The sequence below is a fragment of the Eptatretus burgeri genome, chromosome 10, assembly GCF_056783735.1.
Source record: "Eptatretus burgeri isolate ZD-2024b chromosome 10, Ebu_testis_v1, whole genome shotgun sequence".
Taxonomy (NCBI): Eukaryota; Metazoa; Chordata; class Myxini; order Myxiniformes; family Myxinidae; genus Eptatretus; species Eptatretus burgeri.
Window position 1 is genome coordinate 45,533,739 of NC_140970.1, and position 15,897 is coordinate 45,549,635.

The 15,897-nt window shown below is 45.2% G+C and overlaps 1 protein-coding gene across 2 annotated transcripts in view; it reads right to left on the reverse strand.

Annotated features, from left to right (window-relative positions):
- The window catches only part of SUCLG2 (succinate-CoA ligase GDP-forming subunit beta), a 255,054-nt gene extending 241,503 nt beyond the window's left edge, over positions 1-13,551 (reverse strand). The window contains exons 1-2 of one of the 2 annotated variants that reach the window (XM_085898098.1): positions 13,438-13,551; positions 6,863-7,001 (exon numbers count right to left, since the gene is read on the reverse strand). In XM_085898098.1, coding sequence (XP_085754224.1) covers positions 6,863-7,001; positions 13,438-13,491 — 193 coding nt within the window. In that variant the 5' untranslated portion in view covers positions 13,492-13,551. Of the gene's footprint in view, positions 1-6,862; positions 7,002-13,395 lie in introns of both variants that reach the window. The other variant, XM_085898097.1, reaches the window with a different exon arrangement.
- Positions 13,552-15,897: the final 2,346 nt, after the last annotated feature.

A 15,897-nucleotide genomic window follows, 5' to 3' on the forward strand; every position in this document is an offset into this window, starting at 1 on the left:
AATGCTTCAGAAAGAGGCGTGAGGACAAATGAAAACCTGATAAAACCTCCATAAGATACGGGATGAAACTTTGCCACCACGGCACAACAACAGGCTTGGCATGTCCACACACTCACGGAGAGTCCGTACAGATCCAAATCTACCCAATATGTACCATGTCCGTGTGTGATGGATACGTACCTCTACCTTGGAGTAACTGTTGACTGTGCATCCCGATCAGGACACAAACTGCACTGAACAGCTCAGTAAGTGGCTTAAGCACTCAAGGAAGCACTCCAACGGAACACCTGGTTTGGCAAGCGATTACCAATTACCGTCCATCCAACTCTGCACCCGGAAACGCCCGTGCAATGTCCGAATTGAACAAATCAACACTTTTTTCAGTCAGAACTGCAGATACTTTCAAATCTGGAGCTTACATTTTCTAATAATGCTTAGTTTAAGAGATTCTCTCGGTTATTCATACACGCAAATTAAATAAAGCCACGAATGCTGACGTCTCCAGGCGTTTATAAGCACTGCAATATATTCAGCGATTCAGAACTATGATGAACAGGCGTTCGATAATCTGAGTGAAGAAAGTGGAAGAAGAAAAAAAAAAAACTTTATCGTTAAGAAATCGTTGTGACCTGTTCCAAGTCAAAGCATGGTTGAGCAGGTCAAAAAAATGGCAGCTTCAGACCCCAGCGAGGTTACCCAGGAAACACCGTAAGACCCCAGACAGCGAGGAGGCCGAGGATCGTGAAGGATACAATTAAATAATGCCGTTAATTATTATCTTCAAAAGGAGTGTTTTAATTAGCCCAAACACCCAATTTTCACTCTTGCACTTCCTTAGAGTTTTCTTAGTGTGCATGTAAAGTTTCAGGCTGCTTGATTTTATACTTTTGAAGTTATGGAGGACACACACACACAGACAGACAGACAGACAGACACACACATCCTTTTATCAGTATAGATTTCTGTACACACAGAATTTCTGTACACACAGTATAGTACACACACAACAACCAATCTTCATTGACAAACTCTCATTCAATATTCGTCCATGATATTCCTCCTCATAAAAGTCCTTCTCCTCCTCCCCCTCCTCCTCCTCCTCCCCCTCCGCCTCCATCTCCATGATCATCCTCATTATCCACATACATCCTTCTGTGTGATCATATTAGTCCTACTCATCCTCATTATCCACATACATCCTTCTGTGTGATCATATTAGTCCTACTCATCCTCATTCTCCTTTTTTTGTGATAGTTGTCCTTTTCCTCATCCGTGATAATAGTCATCGCCATCCTCTTTGCCCTCCTCTTCCGTGATAGTCATAGTCTTCATTGTCCTCTTATGTGACCGTCTCCATCCTTTATAGTCGCCATCCTGTTGGTCCGATCATCCTCATCTTCCCCGATGTCATTCCTGATCATCATCATCTTCCTACTCTTTTTTTTCCATGGCCATCCTCATCACCCCCTTACTCTTCTGCGAGTGCTCCTCCTCGTCCTCCTCCTCCTCCGTGATTGTCCTTGTGCTCCTCTATTAAGATAGTCCTCCACCCACTCCTACTCTTCATCCTCATGTTTCATGACCGTCCTCCTCCTCTTTGTGACAATCTTCCTCGTCCTCTTCATCATCTTTATGCATGATCAGTGGCATCCTTAAGCTTGGCCTCGACGTCCTCCTCCTCCTCCTCTCCCTCCTCTACCCCACCTCCACCCCCACATAGATTTTTGTGCATCTTAATTCTTGTTTATTTTAACACCAAAAGGTTCCTTAATTTCTCCATGTCCAAATTGTGAAGAATTTGTGATGTGTACTTTATATAGTTAGCAACTACAGTATATAGTTTTGTTTTGTGTAACTACAGTATATAGTTTTGTTTTGTGTAACTACAGTATATAGTTTTGTTTTGTGTAATTACAGTATATAGTTTTGTTAGCACTGGTCTATTAATACGAGAAATAATACCTGAACTGCATGTTCATCCCTCATGGGTTGGTGCCGATGTTGTTATACATCACAAAATTGAAATTCTATTTTAGTTCCACACAAGCAAGCATCGTCTTTGCGATGATCTAATGGCAAGGTCCAATCTAAACAAAGATGCCCCCTTGTGAGATGTACGAGATGTTGTTGTTTGGAATGGTGATGGCAACACCTGAGCTTTGTGGTTCAGGAAATTCACATACTGTACTTGAGTCTCCACAGGCATGACAAAGCAAAATTGAACAGGCTGTTTGGAAGCGCAGACATGCGGCCGTTTGTCAGTGTAAAGCAAAGAGTATCAACTAGAATGACACTCAGTAGAATGCATACCTCCGCCAGGCTGAACAGTTTACGTTTTGTATTCCACCGATAGGCCGGATATGCATCCAGACCTTAACCAAATCGAATTGGCTTGTTCTTGTCACCTACCCAACACATCCACCAAGTTGTCATAACCGTGCACAGCTTTTTGAGATATCGTGCTACATATCGTTTTTGGCCCCATCTCTCAATGGTGAAGAATCACTTTAAAAATTCTCATGTCCAGATCTGGATCTTCACCAAAATTCAATCAATTTATCCTCATCACACACCCAACCTGTACACCAAGCTCACAGACAGCCAAACAGACAAATAGACAAGGGTGAAAACATAACCGAGCCATTTCAAAATCAAGGCAGCACTTTCAAATGTGTTTGCTATTGTTTTAGGAACTGTGAAGGATAAAGTGTATGGATTTAAAGGTGCCAAAAGCACACAGCAAAGGAAAGGCCGTGGACATGCCAAGTCCAATGAGTTGTTCCCAGAAGAGTAATCCCTGGTATGTGCAGTGCCTTCAGAAAGTATTCAGATCCCGCAACTTTTGTCATATTTAATTTGGTTGTATTATAGACAGACTTTAAAATGAATTAAATTTGAATCTTCTGTCACCGATGTACACAAAATACCCCATAAAGGCAAAGTGAAAATATGTTTTTAGAAATATTTACAAATTAATTAAAAATGAAAATCTGAAATGTCTTGTGTCAATACATTGTAGAAGCACCTTTGGCAGTGATTACAGCTTCAAGTCTTCTTGGGCATCATGTCTGTATCAGCTTTGAACATCTGGATTTGGGGATTTTCTCTCATTCTTCCTTGCAGATTTGCTCAAGCTCTGTCAAGTTGGATGGGGAGTGTCAATGAACAGCAATCTTCAAATCTTTCCACCGATTCTCAGTGGGAATAAAATCTGGAGTTTGGCAGGGCCACTCAAGGACTTTCATGTTCTTGTTCTGAAACCATGCCAGTGTTGCTTTGGCTGGATGCATGGAGTCATTGTTCTGTTGGAATGTAAATGTTCACCACAGTCCAACATTTTTTGCACTCTGAAGCAGGTTCTCCTCAAGGATTTGCATGTATTTGGCTTCATTCATTGGTCCCTCTATCCTTACAAGTCGCTTAGTTCCTGCCGCTGAAAAGCATCCACATAGCATGATGCTGCAACCACCCAACCAAGTAGGGATGGAATTTGATAGGTGATGAGATGTGATCGGTTTCCACCAGACATAGTGCTTTGTATTCAGGCCAAAGAGTTCAAATTTCATCTCAACAGACCAAGAATATGTTGCCTCATGCTCTAAGAGTCTTTTAGATGCCTTTTTTGCAAACTCTAGGCGTGCCCTCATGTGCCTTTTTCTCAGGAGTGGCTTCCGTCTGGCCACTCTCCCATAAAGCCAAGATTTGTGAAGTGTTGCAGACTGTTGTCCTTCCGGCAGGTTCTCCAATCTCAGCTAAGGAACTCTGTAGGACTGTCAGAGTGGTCATTGGGTTCTTGGTCACCTCCCTGACCAAGGCCATTCTTGCCAAGTTGCTCAGATTAGTCGGACGGCCAGCTCTAAAAAGAGTCTGGGGAGTTTCATCTTCTTTAAATTTCCTAATGATGGAGCTCACTGTGCTCTTTGGAACTTTTAACACTCCAGAAATTGTTTTATGCCCTTCCCCAGATCTATGCCCCCTCACAATTCTATCTTGGAGTTCTACGGACAGTTCTTTGTACTTCATGGTAGAGAATCTGCTCTGACATGCACTGTCAACTGTGGGACTATAAAAAGGTGTGTTTCTTTCTCAATCATGTCCGATCAATTGAATTGGCCACAGGTGGTCTCTAATCAAGTTGTAGAGACATCTCAAGGTTGATTAAAGGAAATTGGATGCACCCGAGCTCAATTTGGAGTGTCATAGCAAAGGGGTTGAATACTTGTTGATGCATGACATTTCAGATTTTCTTCTTTCATTAATGTGTAAATATTTCTAAAAACATGTTTTCACTTTGTCATGATATCCAATATCTGAGGGTACTTTGTATAGATCGGTGACAAAGAAAATTTAATTTAATCCATTTTAAATTCAGGCTGCAACACAACAAAATGTGAAAAGTCGACGGGTGTGAATACTTTCTGAAGGCACTGTCCTGTACATTGTCTTTTCTTATGCACCCCTCCTCCCCATTATTTACGGAAACCATCTCCAAGAATCTGAAAGGAACACAAACCAATTTCACGGAGTCCTGTATTTTCCATGTCTGCTGATCTCGTATCCCGTTCTCTGCTAAAATTCTTTTCAATCAACAGAGATCAAGGTTCATGGAAGAGCAAGAGGGAGGAGGGCGAGATGAACGCATTGGTACGGGGTGGAGAGCCACAAGTGTACTTGTGTACAAAGGGCACAGATAAATAACAGACAGTGGGGGAAAAAATTAAGGTAGAGCAAAAAGATACAAATTCATCTCTCCATTTCACTTCAAACAGGCATACTAAAATACCAGCAGCAGCAACAGCAGCATAACCCTGACATTACATTCTTAACACATTTTAAATCGTTTAACCATTCCTACAATGTAAGATAACACATGCGTGCGATAAAGATGTTATGTAGTCCAGGCCCCATAGGTGTTGACACAAGAATGGTTTAATGATAACAAGGTTGAGCAACACAAGCAGATAGAATCAAACGCAAGCGTTTGACCGGAGGATTAGTGAACGTTAAAGCAGCAATCAAAGCAAAATAATGTCCGATTGGAAATCTCAGAAACTCTTCAGAGCAACTTGAATACGACTATAGCATGTGTACAAGTTTTCACTCGGACAATAGCAACACGTAAAACTTCCACAAATCACATCTATAGTCTCCCCCACCACCTACCCACCCCTTCAACCCCACTCTCCCATTACTGATTGGTACTCGATGGCTGTTAAGTACCACCTCAGGTCATCCCACCCCGACTCATTACATTTTCTACCATAATTAACACTCAACAAGCCCACCACTTCCTTTTTAAGTTATTATCCCCCCCCTTTCCCTCTTCCTTTTTTGTTCCATTTCTGTTTCATCCTCGGTCTTCTCTTACTCGTCTTGCTGTGTTTGACCTTGTATCCAGCTTGTTCAACCCAAATGTTCCCCTCCCTTTCATCTCGTTCTTTGTCATACCCATTGTTCCTTCAACGATCCCTTTGTTGTGTCCCTCCACCCTGCTCTTGATGTGTTTCTTCTTAGTTACATTATATTCTTGTCCATTCTGCATTATATGGAGGAGCTAGTTCATATGAGACATGTCTGTGAGATTTTATAAGGAACCGAGACATTAAGTAGAAAATTCAGATGAGATTTGAACCTGGTATTCAACGTAAACAGATGAGAACACTGAACAATAAAATGCACACCACTCTATAAACAATAATTATATATGGGTCCAAAAGTGATACACTAATAATTAAGTGTGCAGAGCAAGTATAAGCAGAAAAACTCATAAGTAAACAATGAATACAATTAAACAATAAAACAAGGCCACAGAGCAAACATCCTAAAAGGGATGGTGCAGAGGGTCCACACTTCCATTTGGGCTGTCCAATGTCTGGGTTCGATTTTCAATCTCACTATAAACTGACGCGTTGGTGTTTTGTACATCACAAAGTGTGCCGTCCTAGAAATGGACGTTAAGCCGGCTGTCCCATCAACAAGCTTTCGATGGTGGATGTTAACGATCCCACGGCATCCTTTGACGCAGAGTAGATGAGTAAGCGCCGACACCCTGGCCAAATTCCAAACAGAATTCCTGCCCAAAACTACAGGGGAAAATGGATCAGACACACAGCTGCCGAGCAATGATGTGACCGGCCAGCATCAATATGCTGCACATGAGAGAATAACACAGAACAAACAAAATACAAAACACACCATAGAGTAAACATCAAGTTGGTGCAAAGGTTGGGAATCGAAGCACAACATGGTATCATTAATCCAGTTAATGAACATGTTAATACTAATTTGCCAACAATATCACACTGGATGAACAACTGGTCAAAACAAGATTTCAAAAATATTTGTTTAATACATCACAATCCTTCAACTCCAAACTAGTTCATCCCTGCATCCAATTTCAAACAAATATGCTGAAGGTTTGGTGAGATTGAGGAGAGGTGGGGAAAGGGAGGGAAGGGACCATCCATTGGGACCATACTCTGTGCAGAGCATTGGTGCTGCCGAAGCAGTCTCCTTGGCTATTGGACACAATCCTGGATGGGTCACCACTCCGACACAGGATACCAGCAGGCTGGCACTCATATTGCCGACCTCGGAAGGATGACAGGCAGAGTCAACCTCACCTAGTATTAATTCAGCAGCCAAGCGGGATTTGAATTCAGGATCCTGGGATCCCAAGCCAACCAACCTAGCCATTAAGCCAGCACCAGGCACAGGGAAGGGATAGCAGGGCAATAGAAGTTAAAGGGACAGGTGGGACAAATTAAGGTGGGCAAAGGTGGGGAGGGGGGGGGTGGTTGGACAGAGAGGGAGGTGGGGAGCGAGTCGAGTATTCATGTAACATCTACAAAGCGGTACTGACTTAGCTTGCGAGCGGCATCTTTGGCCTGCGAAGGACTTTCGGCAACATCAAAGCGTTGTACGCAGATCCCATGCTCCTCCATCAACCGTTTGCTGTTGTACTCGTGCAGATTGAGACATCGCACTGGAGGCCGGCAGGTCTAACAAAAAAAAAGGGGGGGAGAATTATATCTAACCATTTAGCTCATTACAACCACTCACTGACCGAATAATATTAATGCTTGATACTTTCTGGGTAACATAAAAGCTGAAATTTTGCATGCAGACACACCCATACCAATTCACCAGGAGGAAAAAAAATAATCACAGAACCATCAGAAAGCATCACTGAATGAAAATATATGAAAATAAGTGCAGCCTTGTTGTGCTCACTGCAGGTGAGTGACCCGAGACAATGGGGAAGCACGGTTCGTTATTGCTTACAATGTGTAAGCATACCCCGCTCGTTTATACAACAATCACAGTGCAGGGAAACGGACTCCGTTCGTCCAATACCCAGGGTTTCATATTGAGCAGTCAACTTCATTTTTAACAGAAACATGTTTATAATTTTTTTGACCAGGCCATGTTATTCAATTGTACAAGGTCCAGACAGTTCTGCCTGCCCTTTGGCACAGAGAGAATGGAAAACACAGTAGGGAGTTGCCAGTGTTGATAAAATGTTGTGTTGGGAGTCTCAAAGCACTCATTCACTGGATACTCAGCAAACAGCTTTTTGCCGATTCAGGAAAAACTAACACAAGAAATAACAAAGCAAAGGGGTGGCATTATTAAAGGAAGAGCTCACAAATCATGATGAAAAAGCAATATACAACACTTTTTTTTTAATCCGATTTTAATCTTCTGTAATGATCAAGGTTGTTCTACAAGGTAAAAAGATGATTAAATCGTCAATTGGATGCAATGTTTATGTTACAACTTGAAAGTTGTTCAATTGCTCATTAAACAGAGCTAACCACAGCAATTGATGAAATTGCAGATCCTGAAGGAAGTGTTGGAAGTCTGACAAAATGGAACAGGGGTAGCATGCTATGCCTGGTGTTTGCTTAATGGTTCGGGTGGTGGGCCTGGGATCCAAGGATCCTGAGTTAAATTCTTGCTCAGCTGTTGAATTAATACCAGGTAGGGTTGACTCGGCCTGTCATACCAGAAATTAATACCAGTCCCGGATGGGTTAGGATACGGACCATGGTGGATCAATGAAAGAAAAGACAAAAACGAGCTGGGAACATTTCTACAAAGGATTTATTAATAAGCAGGTGAGGAAAGATATATGGCACTGTGATATAGTTTTTATTGTTGTCAGTAGCAGGAATAGGAAGAAATGAGAGAGGTGCGGCAATACACAAGTAACTTACAAAAGCAGACACAGAGCAGAGTTATCCCGATATAATTATTGTATACTCTTAACTTAAACGAGGACAATCGCCAAGACACGCACGCACACCCCCCCCCCCCCCCCCGATGAAGAAGAGTTGATGAAAAAAAAAGGAGAGGAGATGAGACCAACGGTCTCTCAATACCTTGCACGATTGCCCGATCACACCACCAATATGTTTATTTTTGGGGGGGGGGTGCTCTGCTGGGCAATACCTCCCTGACAGCTGGCGTGTCGTCTCTTGCTTCGTGGCACTTGGTGCAGCATGTTACCAATGATGGGTACCATCATTAATGCTCCATCAGGCTGCAGATGACAGCTTTGTCTGGAGTCAGGAGCTCAGGTGTGCCACAGAAGGACTTTGCACGATGGAGGACGCCCAGTCGGCGACTGGCTTTGGAGGCCAGCTTGGAAATGTGGCTTTCCCAGGAAAGATCATGGCAGATAGTGTGACCCAGAAGCTTGAATGAAAGGACTTCTTCAAGAGGATTGTTGAGAAAGTAGATGGAGGGATTTTCCAGACGGTCCTTTCGGAGAGACATTGTGAGAGTGTGAGATTTGTCAGCAGAGGGTGGAGTCATCAGCAAAGAGAGAAAGAGGATTTTCCAGAGAATCAGAGAGATCATTGATGAAAACCAGAAAAAGAACAGGGCCCAGAACACTGCCTTGAGGAACGCCAGCCTGGACAGGAAGAGGGTATAAGAGAATTACATGAAAAGCCACACGTTGACTACAACAGGAGAGAAAGTCTTTGAGCCATGAGTGGAGATGGCCTTGGATACCATAGGAAGAGAGTTTGGTGAGCAGGGCAGGGTGCCGGACCATATCAAAAGCATGCAATATGTCGAGGGAGATGGCTCTGATCTCATATCTGGCATTGAGGACCTCCATCCATTGTTGGGAAAGCAGAAGCAGCATGTCCAGGATAGAGTGATTTGGTCTGGATCCAAATTGATGATCGGAAATCAAGCAGTTGGAGAAGAATGATTTAATGTCGGAAGCAATGATGAATACCATGCCCTTGCTGATGATTGGGAGCAGGCTGATTGGTCTGTAGTTGCAGGGATCTGTTTTTGCACCTTTTTATGCAGAGCGGTAATGTTTGCTGATTTCCAAGCAGATGGCAGATGACCTTGAGTAAATGAGAGAGTGAATAGAACAGAGAGAGGGTGAGCAAGAACAGCAGAACAGGTTTTTAGGACACGTGGGCTGATGCCGTCTGGACCAGTTGTAGAATCTGAGTCGAGGTTTGAGAGTAAACTCTCCACCTTGTCAGGAGAAAAGAACATAGAGCCGAGGACCAGCTGGGTGTGACTGGGTAAGGTGGGGACGGAAAGTGATGGGTTTAGGACACAGGATTTAGATGCAAACAGAGTTTAGGCATTCAGCCTTTTCACGTGCATTGTCAGATGTGCGGCCATTTGAGGTGAGGGAGGGGATTGAGGGGGAACATACACCAGAAACAGACTTAACTAGAGGCCACCAGGATTCGGAGGAGGGAGACAGGTTTGAGAGTTCACACTTGTTCAGATATGTTTCCCATGACAACATATTTGCAAACACTTCTTTACTAAATTACAGTAAAAGGACGAGAAGATACATTTACTCAATCTGCCACTCCTGAAACTGTCATAAAGTTTCTCACCTCTGATTTTATTTGAGAAAGATTTCCAGAAGAAATAATTGCTGATCACGAACCACAATTGGATTATTCGGAGTTTACTACCTATCACGCTGAAAGAGGTATAAAACATTCACATTCTGCCATCTCCCATCTAGAAGGCAATGATGAAATTGAAAGATTTAATAAGGTATTACATGAAGCTGCCCAAACTGACATTATTACACACCGCACCTTTGTTAACTCTGTATGCAATTTCTTAGCTGTGTGTAGATGTAACGATCCACATAGCTCTTCTGGTGTTGAACCGTCTGTCTTGCCTCAACAACGTCACATGAAGACCTAGTTAGATATTGCTGGAACAACTAAGATTCCGACTTTCGCAGATTGGAGATGGCGCAAAATGGAGTTGAAAAAAAACGAAATTCTAGCAAAGCTTATGTCGATAAGCATAGAGGTGTGGAGTATGCCATGTTCAAGCCAGGTGGTGTTGTAAGAGTATTAAAAATAATAATTAAATTAATAAATAAATAAAAACACGACATGTCCTGAAAGGCGAAAGCCAATTCGCAAGCTGTGTTTGAGTAAGTGTGTGAGTAGGTTTGAACACTGATGCAACTGAAGATGAATAAACCACGACTGCACACATGCACGAACATGAAAAAAACGAACATGTGAGCACGAACGAAATGAAAAACGAACATGGAAAACGAACATGTGAGCACCGTCTTACCAAGCACTACTGTACACATCAATCAGCACAGTACACTATATACCAACATGGAGGTTTTGTACCGGATCTTGCAAATTGGACATGAGTGTGCCAAACATACAAACCGTTATAATGTGTCACATTGTACACACTGAGTACCAAACAGTACAGTACTGTACAGGTACACACTACAAGATCAAAGCAGCACTGTACACACCGTGAGCACCGCACATAGTAACCAGCACTGTACACACCATGAGCACCATACACACCATGAGCACTGTACACCCATGAGCACCACACATAGTAACCAGCACTGTACACACCATGAGCACCGCACATAGTAACCAGCACTGTACACACCATGAGCACCATACACACCATGAGCACTGTACACCCATGAGCACCACACATAGTAACCAGCACTGTACACACCATGAGCACCACACATAGCAACCAGCACTGTACACACCAAGAGCACCACACATAGTAACCAGCACTGTACACACCGTGAGCACCGCACATAGTAACCAGCACTGTACACACCATGAGCACCATACACACCATGAGCACTGTACACCCATGAGCACCACACATAGTAACCAGCACTGTACACACCATGAGCACCGCACATAGTAACCAGCACTGTACATACCATGAGCACCATACACACCATGAGCACTGTACACCCATGAGCACCACACATAGTAACCAGCATTGTACACACCATGAGCACCGCACATAGTAACCAGCACTGTACACACCATGAGCACCGCACAAAGTAACCAGCACTGTACACACCATGAGCACTGTATACAGTAACGGGCACTGTACACACCATGAGCACCACACATAGTAACCAGCACTGTACACACCATGAGCACTGTATACAGTAACAGGCACTGTACACACCATGAGCACCACACAAAGTAACCAGCACTGTACACACCATGAGCACTGTATACAGTAACGGGCACTGTACACACCATGAGCACCGCACAAAGTAACCAGCACTGTACACACCATGAGCACTGTATACAGTAACCGGCAATGTAAACACCATGAGCACCACACATAGTAACCAGCACTGTACACACCATGAGCACCGCACATAGTAACCAGCACTGTACATACCATGAGCACCATACACACCATGAGCACTGTACACCCATGAGCACCACACATAGTAACCAGCACTGTACACACCATGAGCACCGCACATAGTAACCAGCACTGTACACACCATGAGCACCGCACAAAGTAACCAGCACTGTACACACCATGAGCACTGTATACAGTAACGGGCACTGTACACACCATGAGCACCACACATAGTAACCAGCACTGTACACACCATGAGCACCCCACAAAGTAACCAGCACTGTACACACCATGAGCACTGTATACAGTAACGGCCACTGTACACACCATGAGCACCGCACATAGTAACCTGCACTGTACACACCATGAGCACCGCACAAAGTAACCAGCACTGTACACACCATGAGCACTGTATACAGTAACGGGCACTGTACACACCATGAGCACCACACATAGTAACCAGCACTGTACACACCATGAGCACTGTATACAGTAACAGGCACTGTACACACCATGAGCACCACACAAAGTAACCAGCACTGTACACACCATGAGCACTGTATACAGTAATGGGCACTGTACACACCATGAGCACCGCACAAAGTAACCAGCACTGTACACACCATGAGCACTGTACACAGTAACCAACATTGTACACAACATGAACACTGTACACAGTAACCGGCAATGTACACACCATGAGCACTGCACACACCATGAGCACCGCACACACCATGAGCACCATACATAGTAACCAGCACTGTACACACCATGAGCACGACACATAGTAACCAGCACTGTACACACCATGAGCACCACACATAGTAACCAGCACTGTACACACCATGAACACCACACATAGTAACCGGTACTGTACACACCATGAGCACCGCACTGAATAACCGGCACTGTTCACACCATGAGCACCGCACAGAATAACCGGCACTGTTCACACCATGAGCACCGCACATAGTAACCGGCACTGTACACACCATGAGCACGACACATAGTAACCAGCACTGTACACACCATGAGCACCACACATAGTAACCAGCACTGTACACACCATGAACACCACACATAGTAACCAGCACTGTACACACCATGAACACCACACATAGTAACCGGTACTGTACACACCATGAGCACCGCACAGAATAACCGGCACTGTACACACCATGAGCACCGCACATAGTAACCGGTACTGTACACACCATGAGCACCGCACAGAATAACCGGCACTGTTCACACCATGAGCACCGCACAGAATAACCGGCACTGTATACATCATGAGCACCGCACATAGTAACCAGCACTGTACACACCATGAACACCACACATAGTAACCAGCACTGTACACACCATGAGCACCACACATAGTAACCAGTACTGCACACACCATGAGCACCGCACACACCATGAGCACCGCACATAGTAACCAGCACTGTACACACCATGAGCACCACACATAGTAACCAGTACTGCACACACCATGAGCACCGCACACACCATGAGCACCGCACACACCATGAGCACCGCACATAGTAACCAGCACTGTACACACCATGAACACTGTATACAGTAACCGGCTCTGTCCACACCACACGCAGCACTTCATCATTACGGGACACGTGTTACACACTTTGTACACACCATGTACGTTGTACACACCATGTACGTATTTACGTGCAGTGAGTGAGGAAAGACAAAGAGATGCGTTACACGAGTGGAGACAATGACACGTGGGGTTACACAGTTCCTGACCCGCTTCACCGCCAACAACCGTTGACCAGCTCCACAAACACGCGACGCAGCCATGTTGTGACGTCACAGAGAGAGCCCCGCCCCCACGGTTCAAGGACGTGATTTGAAGTTTTCGTTCTTGTGATTAAAAACAAACAAACGAACCAACGACTCGAAACAAAAATTCACGTTCATCCGCCGCAAGGTTACAAGTTTACAGCGTTGGACAAACTATTTTTTTTAAAAACAACTTTCAAAGCCTTTCGAATAGACAATAACGAAGAACAGGTGTGTGTACCGATGCGTGCACCGACAAAAAAGTTGAAGATGTTTCGATGTTATTGTTCCTTCAGTTCTTTTTCTTTCGATGTTCAGAGCATTGGGGGCCATCTGTTTAATGTGGGGGGGGGGGTAATTCAGGCTCCTCTGAAGTGCAAGGTGCACACAGGTGACGGGGGAGAGAAATACTTGTGAAATTCTGTTCGAATCAAGGAACAGCCCCTGTTTAATTGTCCAGAGGAAGTTGGGTGCACATTTTGCTGACCATTACCATTTAAGGGCACGAGAAACCTCTGTTCCCCAATGGAGCAGCCACGGGGGTTTGGGTGAGAGGAGACCGTGGGGTATCCATACATCCATTGGGACCATACTCTGTCTCCTTGGCTATTGAGTACCACCCTGGAGGGGTCACCACTCCTGCACAGAACACCAGATACCAGCAAGCTGGCACTCATTTTGCCCTCCTCGTAAGGTCCGTCAGGTCAGGTCAGGTTCGATCTGTGACCTGCTACAGGTACCATGTAAACCTGTACTAACCTGTTCCATAGTCGGGTTGTCGCCGACTAAACCGTCTCCCCCACCAGGTTTTCTGGTGAGGAGGGTGTTTGGATATGGACACCCAGCAGGATTAAAAACAAAACCTGTCAAAGTGCGGAGGAGCTCCTTGTGAGCCAACGGCCATCCATATCTCGTGCCCAACTGTGTCTGCAGACGTCCTCCTGCAGTTGGGTTACTTCTTATTAGGAGGTTGGTGGCAGGATTTGCACTCCGGCCACCGTAAAACCCTTCATTCCGCAAAACGCAAAAACGCAAAAAAATCTGAAAACCCACTCCGTGGGAGTACCTCCTGTGCAGCTTCCTTTCGCAGGGCAGCTCACCGGATGACGGGATTGGGGCAAAGCCTTCGGGACCCCCAATCTTTGATGACAGGAGGGAAACCACGGGGTAACATCCCTGGGTCAGATTGCGGGAGAGTGTGGCGGAGTGGTGCTGAGGTGTCGTCCACCAGACGGCGGTCTCCTTGGGTTAACCTGAGGCGGTCCCTTCGGGTGGGTGCCTGGAATGTCCTATCCCTAAGAGAGGATGATCACCTGTCTCTGTTATCATCTGAGCTCAAGCGTTTGGACATCGGGATTGCAGCTCTCTCTGAGGTTCGGAGACCGGATTGCAGCGAGATAATGGTGGGTGGTTACACCTACTATTGGTCTGGTCGCTCTGATGGTTACCATACTCAAGGAGTTGCTGTAGCCGTGTCCAATAAGCTGACCCCAATGATAATTGAGGTAACACCGGTCAACGAGCGTATAATGAGACAAAGGATTCGTCACTCCTTGGGTGTCATTTCCCTGGTCTCTGTTTATGCTCCGACTGAGGCGAGTGATCTCACCGTGAAGGACACATTCTACGTCACGCTCGAGTCTGTGGTTGATCAGTGCCCCAGATGAGATACACTTCTCGTCTTGGGGGATTTCAATGCATCGACTGGAACTGATAGGGATAGTGTTGGTCCCCATGGGTCTGCAAATGTGAACCTAAATTGCACTAAGTTTCTTGACTTTGCAAGAATTCATGGGCTTGGGGTGGCCGGTTCATGATTTTAGCGCCCACAAGCTCATCGCTGGACTTGGTATTCCAACACTGGCGGTGTGGCAAAGGAGATTGACAATGTCCTCGTTGGTGGTCGCTGGAGGATGATCCAGAACTGCAGGGTGTACCGGAGTGCTGTTACTCAATACTGACCACAGGCTTGTTGTAGCAACTCTAAAGCTGCACCTTAAATCCAGGAGAATGGTACCATCCCAGCCTCGGCTGGATGTTGGCAAGCTCAAGGATGAGAGGGAAGCTGAGGAGTTTGTGAACAAGCTGAGTCGAGATTTAGGGGGTCTGGGTGCTTTGGGAGGTCCTGAAGAGTTGTGGAGTGCCTTCAAGACCACCGTCCTTCATGTTGCCGGTGGATGTCTTGGAGCTCACCACAGGGCAAAGAAGAATTTTGTCTCTCAAGGGACACTGGATACCATTGACCAGAGTCGCAGGGCCAGGCTGAATGGCAGAGCTGAGGTATTCAGGGAGCTGAGGTGTAAAACTGTACGTGCGCTAAGGGTGGACAAGGAGGCCGATGTGCGAGGAATCTCTGAGGGGGTAGAGCATCACCTGTGATTCTCGTCCCGCTTACAGGGGAATTCACGCATTGCGTTCATCCAA